The 22,233-nt window shown below is 40.0% G+C and overlaps 1 protein-coding gene across 4 annotated transcripts in view; it reads left to right on the top strand.

The window, feature by feature from the left end:
• Positions 1-20,553, top strand: part of LOC122556631 (protein FAM13B-like) — a 113,846-nt gene extending 93,293 nt beyond the window's left edge. For all 4 annotated transcript variants that reach the window (XM_043703563.2, XM_043703564.2, XM_087995328.1 and 1 more), the window contains 7 exons: positions 3,086-3,315; positions 4,252-4,335; positions 7,827-7,922; positions 12,751-12,834; positions 13,883-14,073; positions 17,918-18,019; positions 18,519-20,553. In XM_043703563.2, the coding sequence (XP_043559498.1) occupies positions 3,086-3,315; positions 4,252-4,335; positions 7,827-7,922; positions 12,751-12,834; positions 13,883-14,073; positions 17,918-18,019; positions 18,519-18,642 (911 nt within the window). In that variant the 3' untranslated portion in view covers positions 18,643-20,553. The remainder of the gene's footprint in view (positions 1-3,085; positions 3,316-4,251; positions 4,336-7,826; positions 7,923-12,750; positions 12,835-13,882; positions 14,074-17,917; positions 18,020-18,518) is intronic.
• The last annotated feature ends 1,680 nt before the right edge of the window (positions 20,554-22,233 follow it).

The following is a 22,233-nucleotide window of genomic DNA, read 5'->3' as shown; positions in this document are numbered from 1 at the left end:
CAGAATAGAATTCCTACAGTATGGAAATAGGCCATTTGGCCCAACAATTCCACACTGACCCTTTGAAGAGTAACCCACTCAGACCTGTTCCGCTATCCTCTTCCTCTACATTTAGCCCTGACTAATGCACCTAACCTACACATCTCTGAACATGATGGGCAATTTAACGAGCCTGCACATCTTTGGATTGTGGGAGGAAACTCATGCGGACATGGGGAGAATGTGCAAACTCCACACAGTCATGCGAGGCTGGCATTGAACTTGGGTCCCTGGCACTGCGAGCCAGCTGTGCTATCCAAACCACTGAACTACTTTGCTGCCCTGTTGCACTTTGCTACATTGAACTCTATCTGCTAACTTTTTGTCCATTTGCTTTACCTATCCATGTCCTCTTGCCGATTCCTTATGTCGTCATCGTGTGCCTTTTCACCTATTTTAGATTAGATTACTTAGTGTGGAAACAGGCCCTTCGGCCCAACAAGTCCACACCGACCCGCCGAAGTTCAACCCACCCAGACCCATTCCCCTACATTTACCCCTGCACCTAACACTACGGGCAATTTAGCATGGCCAGTTCGCCTGACCTGCACATTTTTGGACTGTGGGAGGAAACCGGAGCACCCGGAGGAAACCCACGCAGACACAGGGAGAATGTGCAAACCCCACACAGTCAGTCGCCTGAGGTGGAAATTGAACCCGGGTCTCTGGCGCTGTGAGGCAGCAGTGCTGACCACTGTGCCACCGTGCCGCCCACTAATTTTAGTATTGTCAGCAAATTTGGATGCATTACACTGTATTTCCTCTTCCAAATCGTAGGTATAGATAGTAATTGAAGCCCAAGGACTGTTCTTTGCGGCAGTCCACTAGTTGCATGTTTCCAACCTGTAAAAGATCCAGTAATCCCAATTCTCTGTATGTTGATTAATTTTCAATCCATGCTGATAGCTTTCTTATGCAGTAATATTTTTGCAATATCTTATTGAATGTCTTCTGGAAAACCAAATACATCATATCTACTAGTTCCGTTATCAATTGTGCTGCTTAAACCCTCCAAGAACTGTAATTAGTTTGTTAAACATAATTTTCTTTCCACAAAGCTATGTTGACTCTTTGTGTTAAGCTTTTCGAAGTAGAAATGAAGACACAATTAGTAAGTTTGTGAATGACACCAAAGTTGGTGGTTATATGTACAGCGAAGAAGGTTATCTAAGATTACAAAGAGAGGAGTGGCAAATGGAATTTAATTTGGATAAATGTGAGGTATTGCATTTTGGTAAAACAGAACAAGGGCAAGGTTTATACAATTAATGGTATGGCCATGGATAGAACAGCGACCTAGGGGTTCAGGTATATAATTCTTTGAAATTTGCATCACAGGTAGACAGGGTGGTTAAGAAGGCGTTTAGGATGCTTGTCTTCTTTGCTCAGACTTTTGAATATAAGGATTGGGACATGTTGAGGTTCTACCAGACATTGGTGAGGTCTCTTCTGGAGCATTGTGTGCAGTTCTGGTCGCCCTGCTCTAGGAACAATATTATTGAGCTGGAGAAGATTCAGAAAAGATTTGCCAGGAATGGAGGATTTGAATGAAAGGAGAGTCTGGGTCTTTTTCCACTGGAGCATAGGAGGTTAAAGGACGACCTTTTATTTATAAAATCATGAGGGGCATAGATAATGTGAAAAGCAAGGGTCCCTGCTAGGGTGTGGGATTCAAACCTAAGGAGCATATTATTAAAGTGAGAGGAGAAAAGTTTAAGAAGGATGTGAGGGGCAAACGTTTTACACGGTGGTTTGTTGTGGAATGAACTGCCAGAGGAAGCAATTGATGCAGGTATAGTTAAAAAATTTAAATGACATTTGGACAGGTAAATGAATAAGAACGGTTTGGAGGGGTAGGGTCCATACACAGGCAAGTGGGACTAGTTTATTTTGGGAACATTGTCGGCTTGGACTAGTTGGAATGAAGGATCTGTTTCCATGCTATATGACTTTAAATGTCCTGCTATTTGTTTCTTAATAATACGTTGTGGATGTGTTAGGGCAATTGAGCTGACGGTGTAATGTAGGAGATGTTTGAATCTGAGTTTAGAGATTCAGATGGGGGTGAAAAGGAGAAAATCGGATATGGACATTGAAGGTCATGGTCTGAATGTAAACATTTAAGTAGAGGGACAGGAGGTGTTAAAGACCCATTAACTTTGTCATCTGGAGAACTGAAAACATGTAATTTGGTGAAATAGCATACTTATGGATATGCAAATGTAATTGGATTCTTGCGCTGAGAGGGGCTCTGAAACAAATAGGGAACTTAAAGCATTGTAACAATAACATGAATGGGAAAAAAAGTTAATTATAAAACTGCATAGGAAATGATAATTAGTAAAACTTCTCATACCATCTTCATCTATGATTATGTATGAAAGACCTACATACTATACTTCTTCTCCCTGAGCCTTCAATTGTTAACTTCTTTGTCTTTCCCTTATCTTAAACATTTAGCAGCCATTCCTCCAGAAAATATTCATGCATTGCTTTCCTGCCATGTTTTGAAGCTTCCATTCTGAATGGCCATTTTCTTTGTCCTACCAGCCTCGCTATAAGTTGTATTCTATATATCTAGCATTTATGTGACTTGTCCACTTATCCTCTCTTTTGTTTTTGTTTCTCTCTTCTCTTGCTATTCTGTCCCACTTTCATTGAAATAGCTGTTATTTCTAACTCTGTTTTCACCTTTGTAAATTTAATGTACGATTCATCTTGCTGTGAGAGCCACTTTGGACAAAGTTGCATTTATTATGCAAAGTCTAAAATTTTATCAAATCAATATGGTCACATTTACAATACAAAATAATTAAGCTAATGATGTAAGAAGAAGAATCTTGATGACCTACTAGGATTGCAAGCCCTATCTCTTCCATGAAATTAATTATTTGATTAAAGTTGTGTTTTAATTAATCAAATTGAAAATTCTTAGTGAACTTGATGCAATAGCTGCTATGAATTGGAACTTGATGCAATTTGAATAATAGCTGCATATATAAACATCCATTTGAGCAATGTATTTTTGTTTCTACTTCCATTGCAGAGGTAAAATATAAAACTTCAGAAAATGATTTGGAAGTTCTACCTGTAATACGCCCACGGAGCAATACTCTTCCAAAGAGCTTTGGCTCCTGTTTGGAACATGAACAAAGAGATGAATCGAAAGAAACATTAGAGAAAGAAAAAAAGCCATCTAAGGAAGCAACACTGGAAACTATCTTAAAAAGACTTAAAGAAAAACGAGCCGAGGAAGACTGGCCTGAAGATATTAAGGTACTGTCTAGATAGCAGAGGTGGCATTATGGTAATGACATGTGACTAATACTTCAGAGGCCAAAGCCACTAGTGCAACTCTGATCAAGGCAGCTGATTGAATTTACATTCAATTAATAAATCTGGAATTAAAATTTGAAATAAAAAGATCATCATCATCATGGTGATCATGAAACTGTTGCTAACTGGTGTAAATGTCCATCTCGTTCTTGAATGGAAGGAAATTTGTTGTCATTTAGCTGGTCTGGCCCAAGCATCACTCCAGACCTAGACACATGATTGAATTATTTGATCTTTGAAAAGACTACTCTATTATATAGAACTGCTATAAAGTCATTGACCTAGGCACAAAAACAAATCTGTTAATCTACCTTAGTAACTCTTGGAGGCTTACGCCAAGACTGGGAAAGCTGTTCTATAGACATAAGTTTGGTTTGGTGTGAAAGAAGTGACCAGTGCCATCCCTGGGTATGTCTTGACCCATTGGCAGGACAAACCTACCAGAGTTGATGGCATAGTGATACACAAACGTAAGAGATTTGCCTTGAAGTTGCTTAACATTACCTTGGACCTCATGAAGTCTCATGTATCAAGTCAAACATGGCAAGAAAACTTTCTGCTAATTATTACCCACTGCACCCCTCAGCTATAGAATCAGTACGTTTTATACATCACTTGGAAGAAGCACTGAAAATGGCAAAGGTCCGAGATCTATTCTGGGAGGAGTACTTTAGGTCCATTACCAAGAATGTCTCAATAGCAACCTACTGACAAGATAGCCAAGTCCTATAGGACACTGCTGTAGACTCTGTCTAATAGCCATGGTGGGGGAAATGAGAGATTTCGTCTTTGCAAATCTACCTGTTATAAATAGGAATATTGTGTGTTACCAATGTTATTTCACTTACATTTGGAATGAATCCATCTAATTCACAGGAAATGCGTCAAAATCATTTAACAGCAGAGAAGATAGCCCTTCAGAAGAGCTTGTTATACTTTGAGAGTATTCATGGACATCCGGTATATTTACTTTTATCTATTTTTAGAAATTATTGATCAAGCATAATTATTGACTTGTTTGAAATCTAAACTTAAATGGTAAGCATTGCATTAATTATTTTATACACTTAAAGATAAAAATAAAAGTCTTTTATCAAGTAAGGAGTGAATTTGGTGCAGTTAAGTAAAATATGATGGAGCTGATGGGAGAGTGCAAACCCACTAATGAGTGTGTCTGCCACTTCCGCCACCCCTACTGCCGTGTCTGCCACCACTTCCGCCCCCACCAGCGCCACTCACCTGCATTCTGCTGACACGCCCCCCACCCCCCCCAGAACCCCGAGGGGAACACTACCCATGCTCATGACTCTACCCCCATTCCCCCCACCATCACACCCACTCCAGGTACTGGCTCCGACCCCACTCCCAGCTCTACACCCACAACAGCTCCCAGCAATGCCGAGTTTTCACCATCCCTCCAGACCTCCCCCTCACTGAGGACGAACGATCAGTCCTCAGCAAAGGACTCACCTTCGTTCCCCTCCGTCCACGCATCAATGAATTTAATACACGCCGTGACATCGAACAATTCTTCCGTCGCCTCCGCCTCCGAGCTTACTTTCACAATCAGGATTCCCACCCATCTTCCGAGGACCCCTTCACCCACCTCCAACACACTGCATCCACTGGACACCCCGTGCTGGCCTATTACCTGCCCTCGACCTCTTCATTTCCAACTGCCGCCGGGACATTAACCGCCTCAACCTGTCGATCCCCCACTCCAACCTCTCACCCTCACAACGCGCAGCCCTCCAATCCCTCTGCTCCAATCCTGACCTCACCATCAAGCCAGCAGACAAAGGGGCGCAGTGGTAGTCTGGCGCACTGACCTCTACATCGCTGAAGCCAAACGCCAACTCGAGGACACCTCTTCCTACCGCCCCCTTGACCATGACCACACCCCCCATCACCAAACCATCATCTCCCAGACCATACAGAACCTCATCACCTCAGGAGATCTCCCACCCACAGCTTCCAACCTCATAGTCCGGGAACCCCGCACTGCCCGGTTCTACCTCATTCCCAAGATCCACAATCCTGACCACCCTGGCCGACCCATTGTCTCAGCATGCTCCTGCCCCACTGAACTCATCTCTACCTACCTCGACACTGTCCTATCCCCCCCTAGTCCAGGAACTCCCCACATACGTTCGAGACACCACCCACGCCCTCCACCTCCTCCAACACTTCCGTTTCCCCGGCCCCCAACGCCTCATCTTCACCATGGATATCCAATCCCTCTACACCTCCATCTGCCACGACCAGGGCCTCCAAGCCCTCCGTTTTTTCCTCTCCAGACGTTCCCAACAGTACCCCTCCACCGACACACTCATTCGTTTGGCCGAACTGGTCCTCACCCTTAACAATTTCTCCTTTGAATCCTCCCACTTCCTCCAGACCAAAGAGGTAGCCATGGGCACACGTATGGGCCCCAGCTATGCCTGTCTCTTTGTTGGCTACGTAGAGCAGTTGATCTTGCGTAATTACACCGGCACCACTCCCCACCTCTTCCTCTGCTACATTGATGACTGCATTGGTGCCACCTCGTGCTCCCGCGAGGAGGTTGAGCAATTCATCAACTTCACCAACACATTCCACCCTGACCTTAAATTTACCTGGACCATCTCTGACACCTCCCTCCCCTTCCTGGACCTCTCCATCTCCATCAGTGGCGACCGACTTGACACTGATATTTTTTACAAACCCACCGACTCCCACAGCTACCTGGATTACACCTCTTCCCACCCTACCTCCTGCAAAAATGCCATCCCGTATTCCCAATTCCTCCGCCTCCACCGTATCTGCTCCCAGGAGGAGCAGTTCCACCATAGAACACACCAGATGGCCTCCTTCTTTAGAGACCGCAATTTCCCTTCCCCCGTGGTTAAAGATGCCCTCCAACGCACCTCATCCACATCCCGCACCTCCGCCCTCAGACCCAACCCCTCCAACCATAACAAGGACAGAATGCCCCTGGTGCTCACCTTCCACCCTACCAACCTCCGCATAAACCAAATCATCCGCCGACATTTCGGCCACCTCCAAACAGACCCCATCACCAGGGATATATTTCCCTCCCCACCCCTCTCCGCCTTCCGCAAAGATCGTTCCCTCCGTGACTACCTGGTCAGGTCCACGCCCCCCTACGAGCCACCCTCCCATCCTGGCACTTTCCCCTGTCACCGCAGGAACTGTAAAACCTGTGCCCACACCACCTCCATCACCTCCATCCAAGGTCCTAAAGGAGCCTTCCACATTCATCAGTTTTACCTGCACATCCACTAATATCATTTATTGTGTCCGTTGCTCCCGATGCGGTCTCCTCTACATTGGGGAGACTGGGCGCCTCCTAGCAGAGCGCTTTAGGGAACATCTCCGAGACACCCGCACCAATCAACCAAACCGCCCCGTGGCTCAACATTTCAACTCCCCCTCCCACTCTGCCGAGGATATGGAGGTGCTGGGCCTCCTCCACCGCTGCTCCCTCACCACCAGACGTGTGGAAGAAGAACGCCTCATCTTCCGCCTCGGAACACTTCAACCCCAGGGCATCAATGTGGATTTCAACAGCTTCCTCATTTCCCCTTCCCCCACCTCATCCTAGTTTCTAACCTCCAGCAAAACTGTCCCCTTGACTTGTCCGGACTTGTCCGACCTGCCAGCTCCTTTTCCACCTATCCACTCCACCCTCTCATCCCTGACCTATCACCTTCATCTCCTCCCCCACTGACCTATTGTACTCTATGCTACTCTATCCCCACCCCCACCCTCCTCTAGCTGATCTCTCCACGCTTCAGGCTTTCTGCCTTTATTCCTGATGAAGGGCTTTTGCCCGAAACGTCGATTTCGAAGCTCCTCGGATGCTGCCTGAATTGCTGTACTCTTCCAGCACCACTGATCCAGAATCCACTAATGAGTGTTCATATTGATGTTTGTTCATGCGTGGCAAGTATTTATATTTTTAATCTGTTAATCCATAAAAATGACTCAGAATTTTGTGTGATGTACAATTATTACCTTTGAAGAGTGGAAGAGGAAGCATCTTAACATTGACTAATACTGACAAATTACAATTAAAAACTTTGGAAGTCAGTCCTCACTTTTTTTTTTAAAAATGTGATCCTGGAAGCATCAAAGATTCCCAAAGTGAAGGTAAAATGGTTTGTAAATATTTTCTGGAAGTCAAAATCAGGAATTATTGATAGGAGGTAATAGTCTAAAGTTACAAGTAAATGGAGAAAGCCATAAAACAAATCTGTTTTTTTAAACTGTAACGTCAATGTAATAACTCATTATTCCATGCATTAATTTTTTTGATGGAGACATTGAGACAATAAAACTATTTATAAAAGCAGTTCTGTCAATAATTGTCCTGTAAGAGAATACATTAATGTCCAATTTGCTATCCTGCTTAGCACTTCATAATTAATGTAACCTGACTAATTTTCCAGGTAACAAGGGAAGAAAAGCAGCTAGTGAAACCATTATATGATCGATATCGCCTTGTGAAACAGATGTTGGCCAAAGCAAGTGCAACACCAGTTATTGTAAGTGTGAAGCTCCCACAAAGTAATCAAATTAACACAATTTTGCATTTTATACAGTTCCTTTAACACAATAATATATCTCCTGGCACGTCATTGCTGCGTAGTCAAACAAAATTTGACAGATGAGCCAGAGAAGAAGACTTCAATATAAGTGACCAAATACTTGTTCAAAGAAGTAGACTTTAAAGTGTCTTAAAGGATGTAAATGAGGCAAGAAAGGACTTCCAGAGATTGAGGTATAGACAATGGAGGCATGGTTGTCAGTGCTGGGATGAAAGCAGTGGACAGCAGACCACAGTTGCAGGATTACCAGGCTTGGAGATGTAAAGATGGAGGGGGTTGCAAGGAGGGATGGAAAAAGGTTTTACTATGGATTTGATTGCAAAGATGAAAACTTTAATATGAATATGTTCAGTGCTCGAGACAGAGTGATGCTTGAGTTCAAGGATGATGGGTCACTGGGATATGGTGACTGATGAGATAGGTAGCTAGAAATTTGGGTATATTGACGTTCACAAAGTGCAAGAGGTGGGACCACATGTGAGGACAATAATGGAATGGTCTTGTGTAGAGGTAGCAAATGTGTGAGTGATGGTTTTGGCAGTAGATGGACTGAGATAATGAAAGCCATAAGTGATGGTGGATTTGGAAGTAGCCAATCTGTTAATAATGGTGGAATTATACAATCTGAAGGTTGGTTTGGCATCTGGTAGGAGATTGAAGCAAATCCTATAACTGGCTCTGTGACTGATTGTTGAGCTGAAAAGGACTTGGACTTATGCATCTTCCTTTGCAATACTAGCTCTACCTCACATCCAACACATTCCATCCTTCCAGTACACTGCCTCAATGTTTTTAGATCATCTGACCTACATACAGACCCAGATGAGTTCCAATTAAAAATCTGTCCCTGCCGTAAGACCTTGCACCGTTTCAGATTGATGTTAACATGCACTGGAAGAATGGAATGTGTTGGATGTGAGGTAGAGCTAGTATTGCAAAGGAAGATGCATAAGTCCAAGTCCTTTTCAGCCCAACAGTCAACCGCACAGCCAGTTATAGGATTTGCTTCCAGTGTCCTAGGCCTTTCTCACAAACTGATAACGGCAACATTATAGCCTTTGTTTTTGAACTCATTCCAAATTTGGTTGTAGTATTCTCGTGCTTTTTGTTTCAACTGTATCTCTGTCACAAGATTATCTCACTCTGGTTAGAAAGGAAAGCTGATTGTCAGCAGATTGTAGTCTGCAAATATAGTTTTTCTTGTGGTTGCTTGAGATGGTACAGAATTGCAAATTTGATTAGCTTCACAGTTACACATCAATCTTTGAGGAAGCAAAGGCAGCTTTATCACACATTTGGCATTGTTCAGTGCAGTTTTATTTTGCTAGTATTCTTGTAAATGAGGGAGTGCCACTAGCTCATGACGTCTTACAAAAGTGTGGTCATGGGCAACTGCTTTGTGACTGAAATATTCCTTTATAATTGATTCTTCTGACATCAAACATATTTACCTTACAGCTGGCTTCAGCAGTATGCACAGTTAACCGTCTCTATTAAATGTGAACTATTGAAAGTGCAAATGATTGGATGTCCAATTTGTTTTAGATGAACGGAAAGGAATAGGATTACTTTTCTTTTCAGTGGCCAGTATTGATGCAGAAATTTGTCTGCTTTGTTTGTACTTCTAGCTTTACACATGAGTTTCTTCTTTGCACCTTGGGAATCTAGGCACTGGAACATTCAATTGTTATAAATCCAAAGGGTGCACTTGCAAGTCGATAGTTTTCAGTGGTTCAGGCTCCTTCTCTTGCAAATGTTGAGTAAAATTGTTCAGGATTTCAAGTCAGACAGAACTAATGGCTTTAAACTTTTAATGGATCAGGTTTTTTCTTCTCAGCTCTTCGTAAATCCAATACCTTAAGAGATTTCAGTAGTCTGCACTATAGATGCTATATCTATGAAGACAGACAACCATTTCTTTTTTGCTTCCCCCTCAATCCTTCCTATTCTTCCTGGCAAATCTAGGATACGGTATAACTGCAAGAACTTGTTAGCCATCTGGTCTGTGTTATGATTCCCATGGAGACCATTAACCTTTAAAAGAAAGGAATCTCCAAACAATCCTGGCAGCAGGATTTAATTTGCCAGACTTCACTTTTTAACACAGTTACTGTAACATTCAAATTCAAAATCAAGATAAAACTAAGCATGCATTACCAGGCAAGTCACACTTCAATAGGAACGTAGAAGTTGCTAGGGCTCCTTGATAGCATACTTTGTCAAGTTTCCTTGACATCAAGGGCAACATTTAATCAAGTCTGATATCAGGAGGTTGTGCAAGTTGGGCAAAATTCTCTGCTGTATGCAATCCTACTTAGCACTAAGTAAGATGGTTATAGTGGTTGGAGGTCAATTATCCAGGACATTACTGCAGGAGTTCTTCAGGCAAATATTTTAGTCCTGACCAACTACTTCATAGATGTTCTTTCCTGTATCAAGGTCTGATGTGGAAAGTGTGCATTCATCAGGGAACATTGTTCAGTGTTGCTTGCTAAAGTAGCCATTGTCCAGATGCAGCAAGATCGAGACAACATCCAGGTCAATAATGTTTTATACCACACAAATGCCAAGCAAGGTTCCTCAAATAAGAGAGAATGTAATAATTTTTTTCCTTGAAATTCAGTGCTGAATTCCTTCCTACCTATAATCCAGGGTAGGTGGGGAATTACCATTTTGACCAGGAACTGAACTGGACTAGCCATATAAATACTGTAGCTATAAGACCCAAATTACAGACTGGAAATTCTGGAAACTAGTAACTGACCACATGTCTCCCAATGTCTGTTCACCATCCACAAAACAATAAAATGCTCTCCTCATAATTGCTCCAACAGATCTCAAGAAACTCAACACCATCCATGGCAAAGCAGCCTGCATGATTGGCACTCACTTACCACCTTAACATCAGTCCTGTCACTGCCACCACACCATAGTATTTGTGCACACCATCTAAAGGTGCATTGCAACAAAGCTCCTTTGGCATCTTTTAAATCCATGACGACTACCATCTTGAAATATGTGAGCAAAAAATGCAGGGAATTACCACCAGTTGCAAGTTCTTCTCCAAGTCATAAACCATCCTGACTTGGAACTACCTTGCTGTTACTTCACTGTTGCTGGTTCAAACTCTTAGAATCCTCCATAACAGCTCTGTGGATGTACATGCAAGTGGACTTTAGTGGTTCATGAAGGTAGCTTGTCACCATCTTCAGGTCAATTTGCGTGAGTTGGGTGGAGTGAATAAATGCTGGTCTAGCCAGCAACATTCACATCCCAGAAACAAATTTAATAACTCATCCGAAATAATTGATATGACAAAACAATTATTCTCAAGTTTTCAGCATTGCCCCAGGACAGATGTAGCAGCATTTGTTGTCTCCGTCTTTCAAAGTGTACATCCAGAGAATGGCATCCTTCATTACTTCCACTCATTGGATTTGGCCCTCACATCACTTTAACTGATGGATTTATTCTGTGGAGGTCCCCAACTGTGGTTAATACTGACTGCAAAGTCTGTCCACCTTGGATCGGTGCTGATGGCATTTTTTTGAGTTGCTTTTCTCCCAAGCAATCAACAACACTGGTTTCTCTGTCTCCTGATTCAAAAGCTCCACTCTTTAGAATGCTTAAGCTATTTGCACTGCTTTTAGGTATCAGTCCCTTTTAACCTGTTTGCACATTGTTTCATGAAGTGCTCCAGGGATTTGCTCACTGTTGAACTGCAACTGACCTTTTATAGAGCTCTGCTTGCTTCTCCTGAGCACAAGGAATTTTGTCTATGTTCTGCAACGCAATACAGACTGAAATCCGTCACCTCCAATTCGATCTTTTTCTTGCCCTTTTATTCTCAAACAACTAACTTCAGTGAAGACTTGACTCTTTTTCTGAGAAGTTTAGTTTCACTTGTGGTGAAAGGGATATGTCATATACAAGCCTTTTAAAACTGCAGGTTTCCATACACCATCTCAATTAAATTAATAATCAGTTGCCCAAAAGAAAGAAAAGACAGTAAAGACTAGAAAAGTAAATAGCAAGCTATTATTGTAAAGGAATCAAGAATGTTAGCTGAGAAAGGAACATTTGTTTTACTCCTAAACAAGATCAGCAGCAGTGTATAAAGCCAATAAAACTAGGTTGGATGTGTAGCGCAATGCATTTCAAACAAGTAAGAAAATTGTATAATACAGTAGTACAAGCACAATAATTATCTCTATTTTCAGTGATAACTTTCCAGCAGTGACTGAAAGATACCCTATCTCTATTCCTCCAATCCTTATGTGTTACACAGAGTGACAATGCTGTCATTTTAAAAAGGTTATTTTGTTCTGGGTTTTTATTTTGAAGAGATGCCGAAGTGGCTATGGGAGATGACCTAAGTCAACAATCAGAGGAGATCTTTAGGTTTTTAAAACTGTTGAAACAATGGAAAGGTAGTGGCCAGTTCTCTCAGATCAGGTTTTCTCAATGTCTTGTGAATCAATTTTCCTCCATTCTGGAATTGGTAATCTGACATTTTGTATTAATTAGAGATCTGCAGGAATAAAAGCAGTTTGAATTCTTGTCACCTTTACTTACAGCTTCGTAACATACAATTTCTGAACACATGATTCATTAAGTTTTGGAGATGTTATCAAAGTCAAGTGGAATCAGTTTTCTGAATTATAATCTCAAAATGACAAGGAGAGAACTGCCACTAGGTCCATTCTTACTATCGAGTCTTCAACAAGGCAGGATAACAATGATCTTTTTCACCAATTTCTTCCAGGGCTCTCCATCAACCAAACGCCGTGGCCAGACATTACAGCCAATCATTGAAGGTGAAACGGCTCACTTCTTTGAAGAAGTAAAAGTAAGGTTTCATTTGTATTTCTAATATTTCAAGCTACTTTTGGTTGAGTGGCAGTTTATGAAATTTCATTGAACATTTTATTGTTAGTTCTATAATACCTATTAAAGTTCAGTTTAAAAGTGTTTGAAGAAACAATTATATACCAAGTTACGAAAATAAATTACATGTTTGCTATTTAATTCTTGTTTAGAAATACTGCTAGTTGGTGTAACTAGTAGTTGAATTGGAGGTTGTTAATAAACTGTAAATGCAGTATGGTGTAATACTAAATGAGAAACAGATTATTCACAGTAGTACTTTCATGTCTGGTATATATAATACAACAAAAATGACTGAGATGTATGCTTTTGCCAGAAATTTCTTCTATTCTAGGCCTCGACATCTGTAATATTCTGTGGAGAACAGCACAGGTGTTACTTGAGGCTGAAGTCAGAACCTCAACTGACAGGTGTTTCCAAACAAAAGAACATAAATCCAGTAGTAGCTGTTATTCCATGTGATGCTTACTCATGGCTCCAAATGTGTCAAATACCTGTCCTGTCAGTTAAATGCTTTTGTTTTGGCATTTCTTAGTGGTTGATGTGATCTTGAATCAATCATTTCTTTCAGGCAGACTACCAAACTGAAAGAATTGGAATTTGGTTTCTGAAATCTTGGGAATAAAAGTTATTCTATGTTTGTTCTTTCTTTCCCACCTCTCCACCATCACCCACTGCCCAGCTGAACAAAAGAACACAAATTCATTTTATTGTGGAAGGAGTTGTTAAAAGGAAGTTGCTGCTCACTTGCTTTGACCAATTAACTTGCATTGTTATTTACAGGAGCTCATTGATTATTATCATATATTGCTCATCATTACAGGAGCAGTGTAGCAAAAAGATTGATTTTGTGGCTTATTGCTATCCTTGTTATTATCTTAGTCATGAAATAAATGTGTTATGTGACTGACCTAAATCTTTAGAAATTTAATATGAATTTAACAGTATTTTATTCATGGACATTGATCATACAGTACAGGCTTGCAGCTTTCTTTGTTTTTGTTTTTTAGGAAGAGGAGGAGGATGAGGATGACTGTAATGTAACAGCAGACTTCACCCTTACCCTAAGGCCAGACTTACATGCTCGGAACTTTTTAGATCAGTTGGATAATGATCACAATACAATTGCATCAACTGTAAAAGAGACTTCAGTAAGGCTGAGTCTTGACTTAGGGGTATCAAGCATGCATGCTGCATCAATGTAAGTATAATGATTGAAATATTTGAGCATCAAGTCTTTTTTTGTCTTTAGTTGTTGAGAGAGGAGAGAATGAATTAGTCTTGCACCAAAAGTCTTAATGAGAAAGAAACATTCTTCTGAATTTAAATGTAATTTTTCTGTGGTCCTCTAGGCAAATTGACTGATTTACTAATACACATTATTGTTGATTCAAAATAAAAGCACCATCTTAATTCATGCCGAATTTTCTTTTGTACTATTTTAATTAAATGGATGCAGTCTAGAACTCTATTCCGTTCATAAGTATCTTTAAAGCATTGCTCATGAACCTTTTAATGAGTTATGAACTGTAATATCTTGGTGTCTCTCTCATCAGTTGTTTCAGATTTGTGACCCTGTAGTGCCATTTTTCTTAGTATTAGCCCTGCCCATGTGTATTTATTCAACTTTCCTAAAGTTGAGTACCGTTTGCCAAGTGTGGGCCCATATTCAGTCCATACCTATATCTACTTGAATTCGTTTTATCTCTTCCAGTCCTAACACTCTTAATATTCTATTTTTTTTATCCTGGGTGGGTTGCAAAGTTTTCTGAGTTGTTTTTCTCTGTATGGATAGCCTAGGTTTTAAAAGTCCAGAACTGAACTTGCTCATCTCATTGTTTAATAATTTGCTTCCACCTCTACTACTGCTTCTGATGTTTGTATTCATGGTTTTATCACCTTTTCACATGGGTTTAATTCACACTGGCCTCCCTCCATACGCTCCATAAATTTATTAAACGTTTAGATGTTGTATATTATTCCGCAAATAACAAATTTGACTTTATTGATCTATAATAGTTGACTGTTTTCAAAGCATTGAATTTCTCAGTTACGTTTTCATGATCTTGTCCCACCCTGATTCTAAACCCACATTACTTACAAGCATGTCATTCCTCTGCCTACAGTCTCTTTATCAGTGGTGCTAGAGCGCCACTATTTGCATGCGAATGTAATTACAATGTGATATGATCACAAAGACCATCGTTGTTATAAATGCTGAAATAAATATTTATTATAAACTCGACCAACAAGTGTGACTAAAACATAGAAATAAAATTGTGTGGGAAGTCTGTGTCGATTGAAGGTCTTCAGTATGATTTGATCCTTACATTTGCTCTAGATAGTGCACATTTCATGCTTGTTCCATTTGTCCCTTCATTGCACTCACTGTTGTTGCCAGAAAGAGAAACAAAGTTGTTATGGTGTTATGTCTGATACGTAATTTAATCTGGTTTCCTATCCAATTTCAATTTTGAAAACTAACATTTTAAACCACTAATACTTAATAATCCAAAAATAAATGTGTCTGAGAGGGAGGGTGCCAAGGCCAGAAGTTTCATTTTATACATTCTGTGACCTTCCTGTGGACTTGATGTGCTGTTTTTGTGTGTTTGTACACCAGATGATTTGAGTATCATTACTTGAAACTGAGATTGAATTCAAATTATTAGAGGGCTGTCTCCGTTTTAGCAGTATTTGGCAAGCTGTTTATGGAAAATGATTAAACATGCCCAATTATCTACTGTGTTTATAATCATTTTCATTTTACATTCTGTGCTTTTACACTGCCATTGTCAAGGTTATGCTCCATTTGCTGCTGAAATTAATTAAGCATATTTTAATCCTGTGGAATACTCCAAGACTCTTGCAGTCCCTTATTCCAATTGAAAAATGGTAATTTCTATTTTGAATAATAAATCCTCAAATGATCATTGAATGAAGTTCTTAGAGTAATTTTATCTTATCACCTATATAAGTAAAATTAATGTATTGGACTGGATTTTCTGAGAAATGGCAATCACCAATTGCTAGTGCATTCCAACTTTTTACTGTTAAAATAGAGCTCTGCCATTCTGGCAGGTGATTCTGATCATGGCTCCTTCAGAAAATGGAGTGTACTTTAAATCTAGCTATATCCTCCTAATGCAAAATAGTTGGGGTAAGGCAAACCCCGTAAACCATGTCCCCTATTCATGGCAGTAATTGCCAGAATCTGTGGGTTTTTTAAAAAAATTCCAGTAATGCAGCCAGTTTCACATCTCCTGTGAAAGATTAATTACATAAGACAGGTGCAAGGTTATGGTGCCACGTGGTAGTGCCAGATAAGTTGTGGAGTATTTAGGGGTAGATTGAAATGCATATCTGATACATTGGTAGAGGGGGTTCGTGGGCAAGTTGTAGTGGATCTGGCACAAAAGAGAGAATGTTGTCAGGGAAGTGAATCTGGGTGGTTAATCCAGAGATTAGTAAATGTTGGATCCCTGGGGAGATGTTCAGGTCCTGCAGGGGGAGGAGTGGTGGTGGTGTTGGTATTAAGTTCTGAATGCATTAATGGAGGTGGTAGGTTTTTGGGATCAACTTAGTTTTAACTCCAGGGTAATGATTAAGTATTTAATCTTCAAACTTATCCTGGGTAATTAACTTAACTGAAGCAGAATCGAAAAGTGTCTCATTTAAATGGATACTTTGGAGAGTTCAGGCACAGGGGAATTGCCCATCAGAATATTCAATTTCCTAGGAAATTTTCTAAATTTGCTACTTTGGGGATTCCACAGGGTCTTGTCATGCAACTCCCACCTACACTGCAGAAACGATATCTGACAATCAGAAAATTCAGGTCCTAGTTCATTCCACAGGAGCAGTGGACTACATTGAAACAGTGAAGCCAAAGGGATAGAGTTTCTACTCTACTTCTTGGCACAGTTCATGCAGTCGGTGCAAAGTTTGCAAGTTTTATGTTGAATTTAGTTCAACATAATTTATTTGCTTGTTTTAGAATATGTCATTCTTGAAGAGTGTCCTCCCCACAAAATGGGCACACTTCCACAATGAATCAATCATTAAGTTTCTGCTAATTTTACTCTTTTTTTTTTTGTTGCTTTAACCGCTAAAATTTAGACAGATTCTTCTGGTTGCAGGTATACATGCATAAGTTGAAAACATTTGAATGATTTTTCATAACTAAAAGAGTGATTGCTGATCTGTGGTCTATAGCGAAAATTATTCTCTATTTTTGGATCATGTTCAGTAATTTTAAAGTTTGATTACTCCAAGTGAACAAGATGCTAACTGCCATGCTTGCTTTTTGTGATTAAAAACTATTTTTGGCTGTATCAACTGAGCTGCACCAGAGTACAACTCAACATATCAATTTTTTAAGCCAATCTTTTTTTACAAATTACCCTGCTTGTATTTCACATTTGATTGTATGCAATAAGTTTGAGGGAAAATAAACACTGCTCAAAATGGCTGCAATTTTTGACACTGTCTGGATCACTAAATGCACTTAAAGTGGAGACTCAATGCCAATATTAATATGTAATTTTGTGTCTCTATCAAAAAATAAATGGATATGTATATGAACCAGGTATGTATTTTTAAATTAGATTACTTACAGTGTGGAAACAGGCCCTTCGGCCCAATAAGTCCACACCACCCCGTCGAAGTGCAACCCACCCATACCCCTACATCTACCCCTTACCTAACACTATGGGCAATTTAGCATGGCCAATTCACCTGACCTGCACATCTTTGGATTGTGGGAGGAAACCAGAGCACCCGGAGGAAACCCACGCAGACACGGGGAGAACGTGCAAACTCCACACAGTCAGTCGCCTGAGGCGGGAATTGAACCCGGGTCTCTGGCGCTGTGAGGCAGCAGTGCTAACCACTGTGCCACCGTGCCGCCCACATAGATTGTTTAATTTATTATTTGGGCGGCTGGCTGGCATATTCAGCTGTTATTGGTATTTGAGCATGTTTTTTCATATAGCTTCCTACAGTTAATTACATATTTTTAAGTTTATTGTTTTTGGTTGTTTTAGGCCAGAACTGCTTGAACAGCTATGGAAAGCAAGAGATGACAGAAAGAAATTACGTAAGACACTGCGTGAGTTTGAAGAAAAGTTCTATAAAAAAAATGGAAGGTTTGTTTGTGTTCTTTTTTTAATTGTAAGAACATGCATTGAGAAAAAGCTTTTTATTCACCCATTCACACCACCCCACCTTTTCTTTTGCTCTTGCTCTCACTCCCCACTACATGTTAACATTCTACACCTGATTGTAGCATAGCATGGCTTTGAATATGGTGGATAGTCCATGTATTGTATTAGCTCTCTCATCAGTGTTTTGGTTTCGAGTATAAAGTTTACAGTATAAAATGACTTTTAGCACACTAATTTGCACATGCCTTCGTTCACTTCAGTATGCAATGTAAATTTGGACCAGTCATACAGATAAAGTAAGATTTTATACATAAATTAGGTTGTTATCTGAATGAACATTTTAGAACGTTTTATAGCATGTATGTTAAGATAATTGGAATCGAGTTTAATTTATGAGCACAAATTGTAAATTAATTGTCACTAATAAATAAAATTGGAATGCGAGTTACAATTGAATCTCATATATGCTTGAATATTCTAGGAATGTACAGAAAGAAGATCGTACTCCAATGATTGAAGAGTACAGAGAATATAAACGCATAAAAGCCAGAGTCAGGCTTTTGGAAGTTCTTATTAGCAAGCAAGATACAGCAAAATCACTCTAAGTTGGTTTGATGTTGATCAGTACTACCTTAACCATGAGCAATGTGTTGAACACTTTATCAATGGAACTGGTGCTTACCTCTTTTGTAACATAACCCTTGCCTAAAGCCAATCCGTGCACTTACTCTGGTGCTTGTTACATGGTAATGAGCAAAGGGTATTGTTGTATCTCAAGATTGCTATGAACAGTAGATGGCTCCAGAGTAACTAAATCTGTACTGACTAATGCTTCGTCAGGTTGATACATCTTGTTCTGGAATTGACAGTAATAATATATTTACTGTGGGTACTTAAATGTTTTTTTGAATTATCTGTTCATGAAATAGTGTATAATACAGAATCATTTATCTATCCATTATCCATGAAGACTGATTACAAACTGCAGATTGATAGATTTATTTCATTTTCATCTGCGCTTGCTGTATTAAAAAGCTAGAAAACGCTTAATGTTTTTTCAGTTCCAGAACTAAATTTTCAGTTTGGATTTCAGTTTTCTAAAGGATTTGTCACAAAGTTGCTACTCTGTTCAGAGCAGAAAGGCAGAGTAGTGATTTTCAGTAGATTTCCTCTTAAACTATCAAAGTGGGCAGAGTCTGAGCCAGAAAGTTGAGGTATTACACCTATTACACTTGCTGTAGATAATAGATTGAAGTTGTTTGATACTGTAGTTTGCTGTCCACAATGGTACAGAAAGCACTAATATACAGTAAATGTTTAATAAATTGCTGTTACTTTTACTAAGTGTATTAACATTGAGATTTGTTCTGCAAAGTGAAATATTTGGCAGCATTTAATTAATGAATGTTTTAATGCAAAATACCTGCTTTCAGTATAACTTCCTGTGCCACTTTTTACTGATGAAAACTGCTCTACAGCAGAACAAAGTGTAAGGTTTATTGTGCAGTGATCTTGTTTTTCTTAAAGAAACACTTTTGGAAACAATATGACAACTTTTTGAGTCTCTTTGTCATTCAAAGAAATAAGATGGGTGTTGCTTTATAATGCTATTTGTAACTGTGATATCATTGCATGCATCTACTGTATCTGTGTAATTTAAACAGCTATGTTTTTTGCATGATTTTAATAAGTAGTACTTTCAAAACCTCTGAATGTAAACAGCACAAGGACCCTTTATTGAAAGCAGAAATTTAAGATTGACTACAATGGTGCATCTTGGAAAATATCTATTGAAAGATATTGTGTACATTTTTGTACATAATTGGGTTCTGTCTTTGTGTAACAAAAGAAACAGCAAAATGGTTAGGCACTGTAGTATGTTGAATATTCACTGTTGAAAAATTACAATATTACTGCATTTAAGTATGAAGACTTTAATAAATGCATGGTCTCAGCACTTTGAAGTGTTTTCTTGTGTGCATCTGTGTATGTGATATATTTTGATAGCAATGTATCATTTCCACACTTCAGTTTTAATCCGATATTTTTAAACCTGTTTTTAATCTGTATATTTCACAATGTTGAAATTTTTAAACCAGTTTTATCTATTCTTGCACAGTGATAACTTGCTTGATTCACAGTTAGAAATTGCTTAAGAATTTTAAGGATGAATTAAATTTTACTGGAGTATGTAGGGAAAAATGATCATAAGGCATTAACATTTAAAATTTGACCTCTGGAATAACATTCTGAAACGTTAGACATTTAAAGCGGTTTTTATTGCTTGGAATAAACAAATTTCATGTAACAAAACCCTGGATGGCAAGAACTTCATAATGTGCCATCGTTTTTGGCAACCTGGAACTTATGGTTTTGTGTTATGATGAACTGTGGAATTTACCACAGTGCATATTACATGTCAATTATTTATTTTGAAGTTTAATATATCAATTAGTTTTCCTAATCTGTTTGCTGTGTCATTTACTTTTACTTTTAATAAAGTGTTTCCCATGTTAGTCTGGCATTTACTTGAATGGAGTTGATTAGAAAACCATAGTGGTAGCTACACATCCAAATATAGCATATACTAGCAACGTTTGTCCTAATGGCAAACATATATTTTCAAGTTATGCTAATGTGTTTTGTGCATAGATCATAGACTGGATGTTACCATATTAATGAATGCTAGGTAATGCAGATTTCATTTTACTGGAAATGTTTTCTTTATTTGTTTAGTTCAGTTTGTTAGTAATTTCTCAACTAAGCAGCATGCACAAAGCATTCAACTAATCATCAGAAATTTCTAAAATGCAGTTTGCATAGCATATTTGTGGCTGAAATATGATACTTCAGAAGTGAAGTGCCGTAGTGTGATTTGGAATTTATTGACCTTGCACTAGTATCAAAATCTACAATCAGACCTGCATTTCGAGTTGCCCTGAACCATGTTTGTCTAACTAATCAATGTGCCAAATAAAATTTTTCCAGTGTGCATAGTGACTCATCATTTCTGCATTATCTATGCTGTACTCCACTTGGGAAAATAGGGATAGAGTGAGAAAGTAAAGTTGTTATAGAGATCCATCCATCATTATATTAAAGGGCCATGTAATGCACTCCTGTTCATTTTTGATACGACCTTAAACTAGAATTACCAGGTGAATAGGCACTGAAGGCAATTAAGTGGAGCCACAGAAAATGGGGGAGATACTAAATGAATATTTTGCATCAGTATTTACTGTGGAAAAGGATATGGAAGATATAGACTGTAGGGAAATAGATGGTGACATCTTGCAAAATGTCCAGATTACAGAGGAGGAAGTGCTGGATGTATTGAAACAGTTAAAGGTGGATAAATCCCCAGGACCTGATCAGGTATACCTGAGAACTCTGTGGGAAGCTAGAGAAGTGATTGCTGGGCCTCTTGCTGAGATATTTGTATCATCGATAGTCACAGGTGAGGTGCCGGAAGACTGGAGGTTGGCAAACGTGGTGCCACTGTTTAAGAAGGGCGGTAAAGACAAGGCAGGGAACTATAGACCGGTGAGCCTGACCTCGGTCGGTCCAACCGACTCCCACAGCTACCTAGACAACACCACCTCCCACCCTGCCCCCTGTAAAAATGCCATCCCATTTTCCCAATTCCTTCGTCTCCGCTGCATCTGCTCCCAGGAGGTCCAGTTCCAATGCCGAACAACCCAGATAGCCTCCTTCTTCAAAGACCGCAATTTCCCCCCAGACGTGATCGACGATGCTCTCCACCGCATCTCCTCCACTTCCCGCTCCTCCGCCCTTGAGCCCCGCCCCTCCAATCGCCACCAGGACAGAACTCCACTGGTCCTCACCTACCACCCCACCAACCTCCAGATACATCATATCATCCGTCGTCATTTCCGCCACCTCCAAACGGACCCCACCACTAGGGATATATTTCCCTCCCCTATCAGCATTCCGAAAAGACCACTCCCTCAGTGGTCCTTCCTTGTCAGGTCCATACCCCCCACCAACCCAACCTCCACTCCCGGCACCTTCCCCTGCAACCGCAAGAAATGCAAAACTTGCGCCCGCACCTCCCCCCTTACTTCCCTCCAAGGCCCCAAGGGATCCTTCCATATCCGCCACAAGTTCACCTGCACCTCCACACACATCATTTACTGCATCCACCCGATGTGGCCTCCTCTATATTGGGGAGATAG

The sequence above is a fragment of the Chiloscyllium plagiosum genome, unplaced genomic scaffold, assembly GCF_037043375.1.
Source record: "Chiloscyllium plagiosum isolate Xiang-an unplaced genomic scaffold, Cpla_swu_hap1 HiC_scaffold_16, whole genome shotgun sequence".
NCBI lineage: Eukaryota > Metazoa > Chordata > Chondrichthyes > Orectolobiformes > Hemiscylliidae > Chiloscyllium > Chiloscyllium plagiosum.
Note: the sequence above shows the minus strand (reverse complement) of the source record. Positions and strands in the feature narration are given on the sequence as shown.